Raw genomic sequence first — 14,713 nt, forward strand, 5'->3', positions numbered from 1 at the left:
ATGAGTCGAGTCTGGTAAATTAAAACCACTCGGGCAAAAACTTAACAAACAAAGGAAGAATATTCATACACTGTAACTAATATACCACACCTAAGTGAACAAGAGTTGTTGAAGCCTGTATTTCATAGATTATAATAAGAAGGATTAAGCCCTAGACAATTCTGGTGTCACATTGGCTACAGACACCCGACTCTGCCTTGGTGGATATCTAATGCCCTATTATCTAATTTCAACTGTTATTGTGATGTAAATGTTTCAACTTACTATAAGTGACTATATAGTGAGAGAAACAAAATGACTATCACACCTAAAAATATTATTTTCCCAGATACATAATAGTTCCCATAAACCAGTCACATGCAAAAATAATACCAAAACAGAAATATAATTTCTAATTTTGAATATCAGTAATACTGGTTGTAGCTCTTAATGTGTTAAAATTAGGTGTTAAAATACACTTCAAACCAATTTTTTTAAAGCACAGTATGACTTTACCAGTTGATAAAATGAAATGCGTTGCAATAAGGGTTTCCCTTTCAATTAGCAAGTGGATTTTTTTTTTGTAAAATTTCTCACACACTATAGGTTACGGCAAGTTTCCCTACATACATTTACCATAAATAAATGATTTAGTAGGGAGCAGTTCTTTTAGACACAGGAAGTCGATCATTTTCCTTTCCCACTCCCATTTCCTGTTTAATGTAAATGTTAAACTTGAAATTTATAGGAGTCCTGAAGCATCCACAGGGCTACAGGTTATCTTCCAGAAATGTCTATTTCCCTGGTAGTGACAGAAGGGGTGTATGTAATGTTCTACTTATACCCAAAGTTCAGAGTACTGTAACACTGATGAGTGAGATGTATTAAAATGTACTAAATAGGAGGGTGTCCACCTCTCTTAGTAAAACCCAGCCGGTTCCCAAGTATTATTCTAAAAAGCCAATTAAAATCAATGCAGACTTTTTGACAAATTAACAAGGTAAACTAAAATATTTAAGATAAAGTAGCCCAACTGGACACTCAACAATTTTCCTGTTCAGTGAATAAGCTCGTCATAATACAACAGTTCGATATAGAATAAGACACATTTAAACATTTAGCAAGATTCATAGTAATACCACATACTGTAAGTCAGTGGTTCCAAAACTTGTTCTTATGCCAAAGAACTCGATTTAATCAATACTCTCACTGGATCAGAACTCCACCATCCTTTAACCAACCTGTATGACAACTGATCTGTGAACCTTATTTCACTTTAGTAATGTTTTTACAAAGTTCTCTCTAGCACAGGGGTACCAAAAAGGTAGATCTCCAAAGGTTTCAAGAACTACAGCTTCCATGATGCTTTGCCATTCTCAAGGTATTCTAAAAGTAAGCAAAGCATCATGGGAGTTGTAGTTTTACAGCATCTCTAGCATATAAGCAGTCTACATGGCAATGACAGGAGCTATTTGCATTTTTTTTTTATGTTACTTCAATGATGTATTAACAATATGATTTCCTATACATAAATGCAAATATGTACCATTTATAGCAGTGACAGATACTTGACCCTACAGCTTTTTGGGTACGCTAATCCCTATAAAGCTTGGCCAGCCTAAGCACAACCTGATCTTGTATTGCAATGTAATTGCTTGCTATTTCAAATTTAATTACATGTACTTTCAGCTACCACGACATCAGGGATTCTGTAAACCTGACAACCTATGTGCAAGGAGACAAAACGTTGCAGGATAACTTGCGGTGGCTGAAACAAGTCCACTAAAATTGGATTTGCAGCGGTGGACTAACTATATTCCAGTAATTGATAAAATGCTCTACAGATGGTTACAAACAGCTCATCAGCCAGCATAAACGATGCTGGTATTCTGAAAACACAAATAATCCCTGGATAAATGAATGCAAATTAAGCCTGAATATGCATTATGGGAAATGTAGTCCAACACTTGCATTGCCAAAGTTAGTCGTCACTGTTTGTACCATTTTTTTTCATGTTAGTATAATAGTTAGCAGAATAAAATGATTCAAATGAGTTACAGTGAAGATAGATTCCCGAGATAGAATGATAAAGATAAAAGCTCTAGTTTTCTTGTAATAGTAACATTGCAAATCCTATACAGTAACAGCAATAAATCATCTTTTTAGTTGTACATACCTTGCTCTTCTAACATTTTATTTGGCATCTTCTTATCGCTGCAGTTAATATCTGCCTTCCGATGTTTTCTGGCCCTTAAAATAAACATGTTAAAGTGACTTTAATCTGAATGCTTGTTTATAGTTTCCTATGAACTCATAACACCCAGATAAAATAAAGGAAGTTTACATTCTGTTGTTTCACACTTTAGTTAGCAATGACGCTCAAGCCTAGAAGCAATTTGCAGTTCCTCCCACTGAAAAGTGACGAATACCCAGACTGGGGGAAGGCAACCTTGAGTACTCAGATCTTGTGGCTGTAAGAGCATTGTGAGAGATGTTGTCCAAAACATCTGGAGTGCCAACGGTCCAGACGTGGTGGACTATAGCTCTCATAATGGCCCTAAAGCAATAATTCTGGCAAAGCATCAAGGGGAGACATAGTCCACAACAGCTGGAGTGCCGACGGTTGCCTACAACTTGCCTAGACACTCACATTTTCCATTTGCATTACTCAGCATTTGATGAGATTTTAAAATGTATAATGCCATTCAGAATTTCAAATAAGTGCTATTTTTTTTTATTGGTTGTTGCTGTAGAAATGACTAAGGAGAAGGGTCATTCCAGAACATTTCAATTGGAAATATGACTTTCGGGGCCATGGCCCAGTTGTGGTACGGCCCGGGAACCCAGCTGAAGAGATCAGCTCATCCTTGCAAAAGTTTGGAAAGTTGGAAATGGGAAGTAAGAATTAGTATTTGGAGCTTTAATAGTTAGAACAAAAAGAATGGAGCAAATGAATAGTAATCCAGCAATCCAAAGCAGGAAGGAGTAAGGTAGGAGGCAATACAAGAAACAGTTTCAGAAAGCCCTACTCAAAAAATAATTTGAGGATTTTCTAAATTGTATTCACTCTGGGAAACTATTGTTCAGAAAGAGCCAAAATAATCTGTCCATTCACATTGAAAAAGTCAAAATCTGCCATTTCACTCTCACAATTTGCCAGTTGATCCTGAGACCCTGATGATTTATCCAGCCTCAGAATCTACTCATTCAAGTGGAACCTAATAACTTAATTTGCAACCTTGACAATTTCCCCATTCATCCAGACGCCGTCAGAATCTACTTCATTCCGTCTGACACTTTTATAATCTCCCCATTCACTCATCTGAATCTGCTCATTCATGGACAGGGTCACAAAACAATGGCGGTAATTACATGTTTATCTAGTTGCTTGAGGTTTGCAAGGTTAAAATCTGTTGCAAGGCAATCTGCAACATCGTCTTCCTGAAAATGTCACAATGAACACCACCCTCAGAATAACATTTTGCAACTTTTTTTTTGTCAAACAGGCAGCGTCATGAAGTACTGATGGAGAGGAGTAAAAGAAATGTCATGGGGAAATAAATTGTCTTTTGTTTTTTCATTTTGCTGACAAAGGTATTCAGTATGTTGTCCACACCCGACCAGCATCAATAAAATGACATTTTATTTGATTACTAAAAGTGATCAGTCTTGTAAGATGACTGACATGTACTATACTAGTATAACATTAATATATATATATATATATATATATATATATATATATATATATATATATATATATATATATATATATATATAAGAACAGTGGATTCTTTATACCTTACTCATGACGCTCATTTTCCTTATTATATATGAGTACGCATAGCTCACTTGAAATCATTTCTATTGATTAGGGGTTAAATCAAGACCTGATATTTAAAATATATTTTCTTTAGAATTTTCAGCTTACTATAACCAATAACATCTTTCTGTCAGGTACAAATAATAATAATTATATGGCTCAAAACAATACTTGGATATTTGAGAACATTTGGACAACTTATCCGGGGTCCACTGCTGTCTCCTCTAGAGCTGAAAGTTCCTTTCCAGAAGTTTCCTTTAGCTCCACTGGTGTGCAGGATTGTCTCGTTGGCTGAGAGGATCCATAGAGAGGTCTCAGTCGATGAGCACCACCCTGCAATGCTGGACTATACACATTGCAGAGCTTTCTGGTTAGTAGTGGGCCCCATGTAAATTGTCAAACTGTTCTCAATTGGTTTGAATATTAACCCAGGGATTCTTACCTTAAAAGGTATCCAGCCAAGATGATGAGGACAAAGCACACAAAAAGAGGAACCAGCACGGAGGCTACAAGTGAGCCTTGGATCTCAGTGGAATTTGTAGATGCTAGACATTTGTAGATAAAAATAGTCCATTAGGATCCCAGGATTCCATTCAATCTCAAACATACACACGTTTATATTTGTTACCATTTTCCAATATGATTCATGGAGACATATGCTTATTTATAGATATTTGTTATGGCTATTCTTTGTAAACATCACCAGAATATCTGTGTCAAACAGCAAACAGTTAAAGCAGCACTCTAATTTTATTCCTGTTTAGAATGTTGAGCTATGCATGGGAATGAGGATACCGCCGGACCTGCACAACATAAATAGAGGTAATTAGCACCAGTCCAGGGACTACTAATTATGTTTTGGAGGGGGGGGGGGGGGGGGTACGATAGAAAAGTTGGTGAACAGTGAATTTAGGGACAGAACCGCTTTAACTACTCTTATTCAAAGGGATATGTTAAACACTAAAAACATTTTAGCTTAATTATTAATTATGTAATTATGCCCTGTAGTGTCACTGCCAAATTCTCTGCCATTCAGGAGATAAATAACTTTGTATATCGAGCCTTACACACACCTCTCCTGCCTGTGAGTCACACAGCCCCCACAAAAAAAAAAGCACAGGGTGTTTATCCTAGAAGTTCTTGTCTCCTACTCTGGTAATTGAACTTTAATCACATACAGGAATCTAATGTAGGCTTTAGCAGGCAATTATCAAAGCATGAATTAAGAACTTCTAAAATAAACACTCTTTGCTATAAAGGAGACTTAAAAATTAGATCTTGGTGCAGGGTGACTGTGGCTGCACAAACAAATTGTATTCAACTCCTAAATGCCAGAAAATTGTGCACAGACATATTCTATACACCCAAACTATTTCATTAAGCTAAAGCTGTTTTAGTGCATATAGTATCCCTTTAATAGTGAGAAAAAGTTTTTTTTTTTTTTTTTTTTCTCTAAACAATCATTATTGGAGGTCTGAAAGATAAGAAGTACAAGTAAACAAATTGTGAAAGCGTACGATATTGTCACAAACATCTGTTATCGGGAAAATAGAAAACTTGCTTTCCACATTAAACATTTATTAGCGTTTTATTTTCATTCCGAACAATTTACATTTCCTAGTAATGATTTTATTCTTATTTTATGATCACCTAAAGTGTACTTGTGATGGCAGACAACATTTAGTTTCATTTCAAATAGTATTGCAATCCATCTTTATATTGCTAGCAAATTTCTAATTCCTCAGCATTAGACATTAGGTGTACCAACACCATACAGAGTCTAATGGCAATGAGAGAGAACCTTCCCGTAGGTAGTTCTCTTTCTTGCTTTCGTAGAGCAATTTCCCCAGCATGCATTTTAAATGCTTGCTGGAGGATTATGGGTAGCACTAATGCCAATGTGCTGGCAGTGAAGCTCAGCCTGGAGGATTGCCCTGCTTGGAGACGTGTCCCCAAGCAAGGCCAAGCACAGCCACAGGAGGTGGCAATGAAAGGTGGGTGTTAAAATATAGTAAGAGGCATATAGTGAGTGGTGGCAAAGAAGGGAAGGACTGAGGTAAGTATTGTAATAACAGCTTCTAAAGCACAAAATATATGATTTATAACTATGACATCTTATATTTAGTGCCTTGAGAACTAATAACAGTTGAAATGATCCTAGAGTGACAGGTTCACTTTAAGAAACCTTCGTTGTCAAATCCTTTATGTCTTTTTTTGGGGGTCCCTCAGTTTTGATCCTTTCATCAATTGTAGCTTTTCCTGCTGCTGTTCCAAACAAATGGAACATCATCGTTTAGAAGAATATAATATAATGCTTATCTGCTAATTCTCAAGGTTAGTGAATGGGGTTCTTGCATTGGATTCCTGTGCAATTTTATAGCCGAATGATTCCATTTAATGTGTCGATGTGTACACTGTGGGTGTTTTGTTTTTTTTGTTTTTTAACAGAAGACCGATTTTGGTGAGTTTACTATGACTCATTGTTTTAAAGAAAAACCCCTAGGTCTAGTATGGTTATAAAATCACAGTGTTGGCGCCACATACTAATATTAAAAAGGACCGCTTAATCAGAACAATCTATATAAACAACATGAAATGTAGATTGCCTGTCTGGAATAATATATGAAGTACGGCTTGTGTATTTTTTTTTTTTATATATATAGAAAAAAATTTAAACTGTTGCTGCTGTCATTCTTGAAGATACAAAGTTTGAGGTGTACACGTTAAGGTATAGAATTGTAATTAGTTTGTTTTGTTTAATGTCACTTTAATCTCTTTAAAAGACCTGCAGGTTTAGAAGTTAATTTGTTTTGACAGATGTGGCTGTTTTGATTTTCACAATCAATTAATCATGTCAAAGAATTATATTAAAACAAATGTTGATACAAACCTATTTAGACAAACTATTTTCAAAGTGCTCAGCCCTTAGTTTAAAACTCTTATTACCTTTTAGATGTGTCATCAGTGAAATATACACATTCTGAAAAGGTAAATTCTAGTTTCCTAGGTGACACGGAAAAATGTGGGAGCATCGGGAGAACAAATATAAAGATATTTTGGTATCTTTGTTTTATCCATTAAAGGAGAACTGTGCATAAATTACATATAACTAAAAATCATATTTTCAATTATTATTATTAGCATTTTCTTAACATCTTCATCTAACCATTGTATACTCTGACAGTTATCATCCTTTTTAGTAAATGTAAAATGGTAACAATAGGTGTATCTGCAAAATGACCCCAGCATCCCGAGAGTCCTGGTTCTATCCAAGTGGTGTTGCAGTACATCGATTTATGGTGCATTACCAGAGGAGCAGTGAGGTGCATGCTTCCTGTAGCACAGATTGCTTTTCTCCTGCACCCTTTCTTGACTTTACTGTCAGTCACTCTGAAAGCACTGGGGGATATTTTCTATACCACATCGATACTTATTATATTATACTAATTATATACCTCTTTTTTGTAGCTATTTATCTAGATTGACAATAATTTAAAATCACACTATTTTACTATTTTTTTTTCTTTTCACTTTTCTATGACAGCTGTCATGTTTGCAGTCTAGCTTGTAGTCTGGGCTAGTATCTGATTGTCCTTTTTGTGGCAATAGAGGTCCAGGATTGTAACTGAATGTTCATGAGCCCCTGTGTTGTGTGTCCATTGCTCCATCCAGTGCAGATACTCATCTCTCCATTCTTTTCCTGCACATTCTATTTTGATATGACAGATAATTTACTGGTTATGTAGATGTGCAGAAGCAAATAGAGAGGCTCTAAGAACCCTTGCATTCAAATATTCAAATCACAGAAGTTCTGGTGCCACAGTGATCAAAAACATGCTTTCTTATGGCGTTTTGGGTGACGTTGGACGTCCCTATGCATAGCGTGAGGACGTCCAGCGTCATTTAGGCAACCAAAAGTCTCCTAACGGCTTGCCTCTAGTGCAGGGATAGACCACCTTCAGCACTGCAGATGTTTTGGACTACACCTCCCATGATGCTTTGCCAGCATTATGGCTGTAAGAGCCTTGTGGGAGATGTAGTCCACAACATCTGGAGTGCTGAAGGTTGCCAACACCTACTCTAGTGGCTACCTGGTAGACAGCCACTAGAGAAAGAGTTAGTCCACCCAGCTAATTATTGCAACTTCTTAAAAACTACACCCAGGCCACTTCAATGGGCTGAAGTGGTCTTGGTGCTTATAGTGTACCTTTAAGCTCCAGTTCATATCCCACTGCCTGCAACCCATCGACTTCTGGCCTTTGATTCAATTTTGTATTTTTATATATCACTACTAGCCATGACCAGCTTTCTGAATCATTGTTGATACTTTACCCAGATAGCATGTAATATATACCTTTCAATTCTTCCTGCTTAGCCACTATCTCTCTTTGCAGATGTCCACCAACATGTAATAATATAAGCCTGGTTGGACCTCAATTCCTTTTTTTCCTGATTTCCTAGCACTTTTCCATACCAGTGAAGTATTAGGAAGTGGATACACTCTTGCTGCACTCAGTATTAAAACACTTTGGTGATGCTTTTATTGCAGTTTGATATTAAGGCTTTTCTTGATCTTGATTGGGGACTAAAAAGGATATAATTGCCAAGGATGCTGTTTGTTTGTTTTTTCTTTCTTTCTTTTTTTGGTAAAGGGAAATTCTGACATTGAAACAATGATAAAAGTAATACAACTTAGATGCAATTTTTTATAGTGACTTGCTGTCAATCAGTCATCCTAGAAAAGTTTTTTTTGCAGCTGGGTAGGAGGACTCTATTTTATCAATGTATCTAACAATAATTCACTCTGATTGTCAGATGTGAAGAGATGTGACATAGTGTGTAGGTGGAAAATTGCTGCAAGGGCTGTGTGAGAATACATGTGCACGTGACATGAATGCCAGGTTAATTTAATTATTATAAAGCTGTATAGATTTTTCTATACTTCTGTTCCCTAGCCTCTCATCAGACAATATAATATTGGAAGGGGGAGGGGCGTTAAGGGGTGAAACCCCAAAACATTGTGTGTGATCTCATAGAGATAGGTGAACAGACTTTGGGGTTCTTAAATTGTAAGTTGTTATGATTTTGAAAATCTGTTCATTTTTTTAATAGAAATTTTTTACCGAAATATATAGAACAATGGTAGTGGTCTTTATGTTGCCAGTGACTCCTTCTCAGCCTGTGTTCTACACCTAGAACTGTCAATCCTGTGAAAAGCACATGCTACTTGCTGCTACTTTGCCTGCTCTATGTATATAAATAAAGCAGACACATACTTGTAAATACCATAGTTTTCTCTAGTTCCCTCTTAGGCCTTCATCAGCTACAGGCTTTCTTGCTGCTATTTTTGCAGGCGCCTGGAGTTTAAGGGGCACCATGTTCAGGGCAGCAGTTCCACAGACTCCAGATTTTGAAAGCTGAGGGCATCTAGGGCCCAATGGTATATGGGCCAAGACAGACAGACAGCAATCTGGGACTCCGGACTAAATTTGATCCTAGAACCCCTGAAAATTGACATATGTGCTTCAAGCTGGAGTTAACCAAATTTTGTATTAAAATAAACACTCAAAAATATAATAAAATAAAAACAATACATATTTGTGGTGCAAGGAAGTTTGAGTAAAGATGGATGATTTATTTATAAAGTAAGGAAGTGTGTAAATTGGGGGGGGAGGAGGTATGTTCATGGTGTGTCAGTGTGAGTGTCGGTGTATATTTCTTTGGAATGTCAGAGATTGAATGTGTGGTGTATTTCTATGGGTTGTGTGTGTGCAAGCAGTTTATGATTAGGCTTTGTGGTATGGGTTACACCTATGCACTATCTATCAAGTCTTTTCTTTAGCAGAACTTTGAAAGAAGAAGCTTAGGAACGTTCCTGGAAGCTTAGTTAGTTGAGTTACAAACTCAGGAGGGACCATGTTTAAAAGCTATGGACTTTACTGCATACATGATTAGTGATGAACAAATTCTGTCTCGAGTTTCAGTGGATACCACCCAGTGTCAAAAGTTATGTCTCTGTAAATGATGGCTGCAAAAGGTCGATTGATAGAAAGATTAACAATGGTCTAAATATCAAAAGTTCTTACTTGGTGAAGTTGTGTAAGGTGGTATAGTTGGATTCTCATCATCAGCAAGCACCCAGAATAGTCCAATGTTGAAATATAAAATACGTGACAAATGATGTCCTGCCATGATTCTCTAGAAAAGGAGCAAAATAAATTATAATGAAGTACACTGATTTTTTTTTGTTTGTTTTTTTAAAAAGACCAATATCAACTCACCACACACACACACACGCACACACACACACACACACTTTACATTTTATAACGTGAATGCCAAAGAGTGTGTAAAGGACACGTCATCACAAGATACTTGAAGTGGGGATAAATGGTAAAAAGTTTATACATTTTTTTTAGAAAGAGGCAACTCAATTTCTCTGATAAAAAAAATTAATGAAATCTCGTTGTAGAACACAGTAATATGGAATATGGAATTTGAACATTGTGACATAGCTAGATACATTTAAAATGTCTACCGCTACGAAAAAACATAAGTCAAAAATATTAAGAAAAAAAGAAAGATGGTCACTACCTGTACATCAGAGTCAGTTACTTGATGTTTGGCATTATAAGTGAGTTTGTACTATGCTTGAAAAATGTCCTGCATAGTTATACACACACTCTAATGTCTATAAAAATATAAATATGCACAAGCAATACTAAAAAAAGAGATAATTCAGTCACTGCAGGTCTTTAAGGACCATTAAAGTCACTTAGGTCACTACATCTCTATGACGTGGTCTGGGTGGAGTGGTCCTTCAGTTTTAACTCTGCAATGTTAAACAATGCAGTTTTTTTTAGAAAGTTTAATGTTTACATTGCAGGATTAAATCCACCTCTAGTGCAGTAAGACTCAGTCACATGATGTGGAAGCCCCTGTAGGAAAGCACTGAGTCAATGCTTTCATATGGGAAGGCTTGAAAGTGCACATGGCTTTCGCCACACATGCACATCAGGACCCCAATGCTCCTTTATGGAAAGCATTGGATTGCCTACTTCATGACTTTGCGTGAGGCAGGGAGGTAAGCAGCACCGAGGGAGCCTTACTGCTGGAAAAAGGTCAACAAAAAGTTTTGTTTTATCATTTCTATGCACACATTTTTGCACACGTGGGGGAGGGAGTATCTAACCAGAGACAGTCTTCCTAATGCTTTAGTGTTCTGTTAATCTGTGTAACAGATATATTTGTCAGGGATGTATGTTGAGGAGATGCATGAAAACATAGCATATCTAAGTTCAAGTTGCTGATATTGTGAACTGTGCTCTGAAAAAAGGCAGGTCTGGAAACCAAATGGCACAGAAACATCATAGTGTTGCCTTCCTTCCATCTGATGTAATAAAAGTCAAATGTTGGCATCTGCGGCATCATGTATTGCTCAATAGAAAAGATCATGTGGAAATCTGCGTCCTAATCTAAACTCCGCCTGTCAACACATGCAGAATTGCTAGAGAAATAAAAATGTGACTGCCAGCATCCCACATTGCTTAATGGCATGTATGTGCATGAAAAAGAGTTTTATTTAAAAAAAAAATTAAACTCAAAATCCAGTCAAGGAATATGGAACTTAAAGGCTCCAGGGTACTGTTTTCTACTGGTCAAAGTTCTGCATTTCTACAAAAATGTGCCATGTATTAAATCTATCAAACTATTATTCACACATTTTTTTCTTGTATAGCTATCTATTTTTTAATGCACATTTGCGTGTTTTTCTTCTGACATCATTTAATAATGCCTAGCAATTACACACACTGACAAACAAAAGCAAAAAAACAAAACACAGTTATATTTTATCTGAAGAATCAGACTACATGTACATGCATGATAAGTAACAGGACTGTGTGCTACGGCATGCTAAGTCAAAAAAAAAAATAGCCATCCTGTTTGTTTGTGCAACTTCCTTCTCTAATTTTGCAAACAGATACCCGTCCTATTATCTCGCTAAAGGAGTTGGGGTGAATGAATTATGGCAAATTTAAAGTCAAACTGTAAAATTAAGACAAAATAATTTTGTTTGTTTTTGTAAATCTTGATGCTAATTGTGAGATGATCTTTTTTTTATTACACATGTGCAATTCCAGGGCACAGTTCTAAGAGTGGAACGGTCAGTAGGTTTCCATGACGACTGCACTGTTTATAGAATTTTACATAGAAAAAAAAAAAATACTTATCCCCTCTACCAAGCAATGATCATGTTTCAAAGTAGACTGTTATCAGTGGCACAGACAAATGTTAAAATTAAATGCCTGTGCAAGTATGTTCTTTTCCACAACTGGGACTTTAAAGGCAGCACAGATTTCAAAAAAGAAGAAAAGAAATGTTGTTTTCAAGACAAAGTGTTTTAGCTTCAAACTGCCTCCTATCCTGTGTCTCAATATTCTTCGGAGGAGCGTGAAACAAGATAGCTTTGTTTATCAAATACTACACAAGTGCCTTGCTTTTTAATCTTGTGAAGGGACTTGAGATTTGCAACTTCAAGAGATACACACAATAACACAGATACGATACACAAAAGAATATATTATCAAAAAAAACAAAAAACCTGCAAAGCATGAATATCATATTAGAAAATATTGGTATACAATGTTAGTTTATTTATGTATATATCCTTTATGCTCACTTACAGTAACATATGTGCACACTCAAATACAGGGGAAAGAAAGAGAGAGAGAGAGAGAGAGAGAAAAGAAAGAGAATTTGATGAAGGAAAGAAAAAACAATGAGAAGAAACAAGGACATAGAGGCAAAGGAAGGATGAAGAAGAACTGATGTTACTCAAGCATGTGCTGCCTAGAAAGCGTGCAGGAGGTTGGACTGCGAAGATTCACACTGACAAAGGACATTAAGATTCTGTTACAGATAAGGTTAGTTACTCCACTGAACCAAAGTCAACAAAATGGAAATAAGGCGTGATTATAATTTTTTTAAAAATATGTAGAACTCCCGTTTTGTTGAAGGTGGGGTGGAAGGTGAAAATTTTGCAGCCATTTTGATTTGCTAGCAGACTGGATTTGAAGCACCTGAAATGCGTTAATATATTGTTTGTGAAATATAGGATTTAGAGTTCATTTTTTTTTTTTTTCATCATCATCTCCACAGAGCCTTTACCGATGTCGATGTTTGGATTCTCTCTTTGCTCAATTAGCTTTTGGCCGAATAGTTTGGATTCTCTCTGTTCTTAATTCCCTTTTGGACGATTTGCAGTTTCATCCAGAAGTAGGGCAATTGATTGGTCGTCCGAATTCCGTAACTCTGAAGCGCCATATGTACATATAACCGAACAAAACTATTTGTGCAATGGACAAGCATCATTGTTTAATTTGTGATTCGGAGTACAATAAGTGACGGCAAAAAAAAATTGATGGGGGAAAAAAAACAAACTGATGGCTAGAGGACAGCCAGGAAATGTAGATTTTATTCATAGATCAAAGGAAAAGAGCCCAAAGGAAGCAAAAAAGGAGCAGTAAAAAAAAAAAAAAATAATAATAATAATAAAAAAATATATATATACTGTATATAAAAATATAGATTATTTTAGTACTACTCCTCTTTTTTCCCTTTATCGGTTTGCGCCTTATGTCCTTTATTGGTTACGTCTTGATCTGTTAATCAGTGTACTGCAAATATACACACAATAATTATATCATCTATGTATATAATTTGCCGAACACAGATTGGCCCATTTTCGCACCTTTCTTTTTAGTCTGAATAGTTCCCCCAAATATTTTGCGCGGACCGTATTCGAACGAGCTTAATCACCCACATGGACAACGTTCGGATTACTCAAACTACATTTTTTTATTATTTTTTTTTGGCCAAAACCAATTTTTTTTCCACCATGCACAAATCTTCAAACTGGTTGCAAGTTCTCAGGATATACTATTATCCAAAAAGGAGTGTGTCTCCAATTGCTTTCAACCTCTGTTTGTTACATGTGCTTGGAGAGACACAGGGTACATCTAATATTTGTTTGCTATTATTGTTCTCATATTTATTTAAGGTGTATGCAAGCAAAACAACATTTATTTAATAAAATGGAACAAGTATTTATGTTTGAAAAAAATAGTAAAAAAAAATCTAGTTTCAGCACGTACTCTTCAAGTGAGATTGCAACAATCATCTTGGTGGTTGCATTAGTGTCAGGTTATATTTATAGTTTATGCACAGAGAAACCACATAAGTAACGTGAGAGGGAAAATTAAAATGAGCAGGTAATGTAGAAAAGTGTACTGAATTACTAGTCCATCTGCCCCTCAAAAAAGTTGGAATCTTTGTGGAAGATTGACGTATAAACCAGACAAAAGCGTTACCTGCGCACTATCCCAGATCTCTATGCACATTTTAATAACTGAGGTTTTTAGTATCACTCTACTAGCCCCTTAAGTGTAAGCTCACCTGCCACATTAGGGCAAAACCGCTTTGCCGAGTCCTACACTAACAATTCACCTTGCTTTTTTTTCAGCTTCAGGTGAAAAGTCTCTAATGAGACAGAGAGGGGTATTTTTCTTAACCCCTACACATTTATTAAAACCATAATAGGGAACACATGGGTGGGCGGCAGCACTGTAACATGGCTGTGTAATACAAAAGGAAATATAAACATACACAAATTAAGCCCTGCACTCAAACTCCCACAACTCCTGGGGTGCAGCAATGACTATAGTACACATCAGCCCCAATACATACAATAAAAGCCAAAGAAAATAGTTAGTTGCCCACTATCCCAAATCTCTATGTACATTTAAATTACTGGATGATTTTAGTCTCACTCTAGTGACCACTTAAAGGGATTCTCCAGTGCCAGGAAAACAAACCTGTTTTCCTGGCACTAGAGGATCCTGGAGTGCCCCC

General features: G+C 36.3%; 1 protein-coding gene across 1 annotated transcript in view; it reads right to left on the minus strand.

The window, feature by feature from the left end:
- PTPRE (protein tyrosine phosphatase receptor type E) overlaps nucleotides 1–14,713 on the minus strand; it is a 125,475-nt gene that overhangs the window by 41,577 nt on the left and 69,185 nt on the right. Inside the window, exons 2-4 of the mRNA XM_063435213.1 lie at nucleotides 9,889–10,000; nucleotides 4,245–4,347; nucleotides 2,156–2,229 (exon numbers count right to left, since the gene is read on the minus strand). Coding sequence (XP_063291283.1) covers nucleotides 2,156–2,229; nucleotides 4,245–4,347; nucleotides 9,889–9,994 — 283 coding nt within the window. The 5' untranslated portion in view covers nucleotides 9,995–10,000. The remainder of the gene's footprint in view (nucleotides 1–2,155; nucleotides 2,230–4,244; nucleotides 4,348–9,888; nucleotides 10,001–14,713) is intronic.

Source organism: Pelobates fuscus, chromosome 10 (assembly GCF_036172605.1).
Source record: "Pelobates fuscus isolate aPelFus1 chromosome 10, aPelFus1.pri, whole genome shotgun sequence".
NCBI lineage: Eukaryota > Metazoa > Chordata > Amphibia > Anura > Pelobatidae > Pelobates > Pelobates fuscus.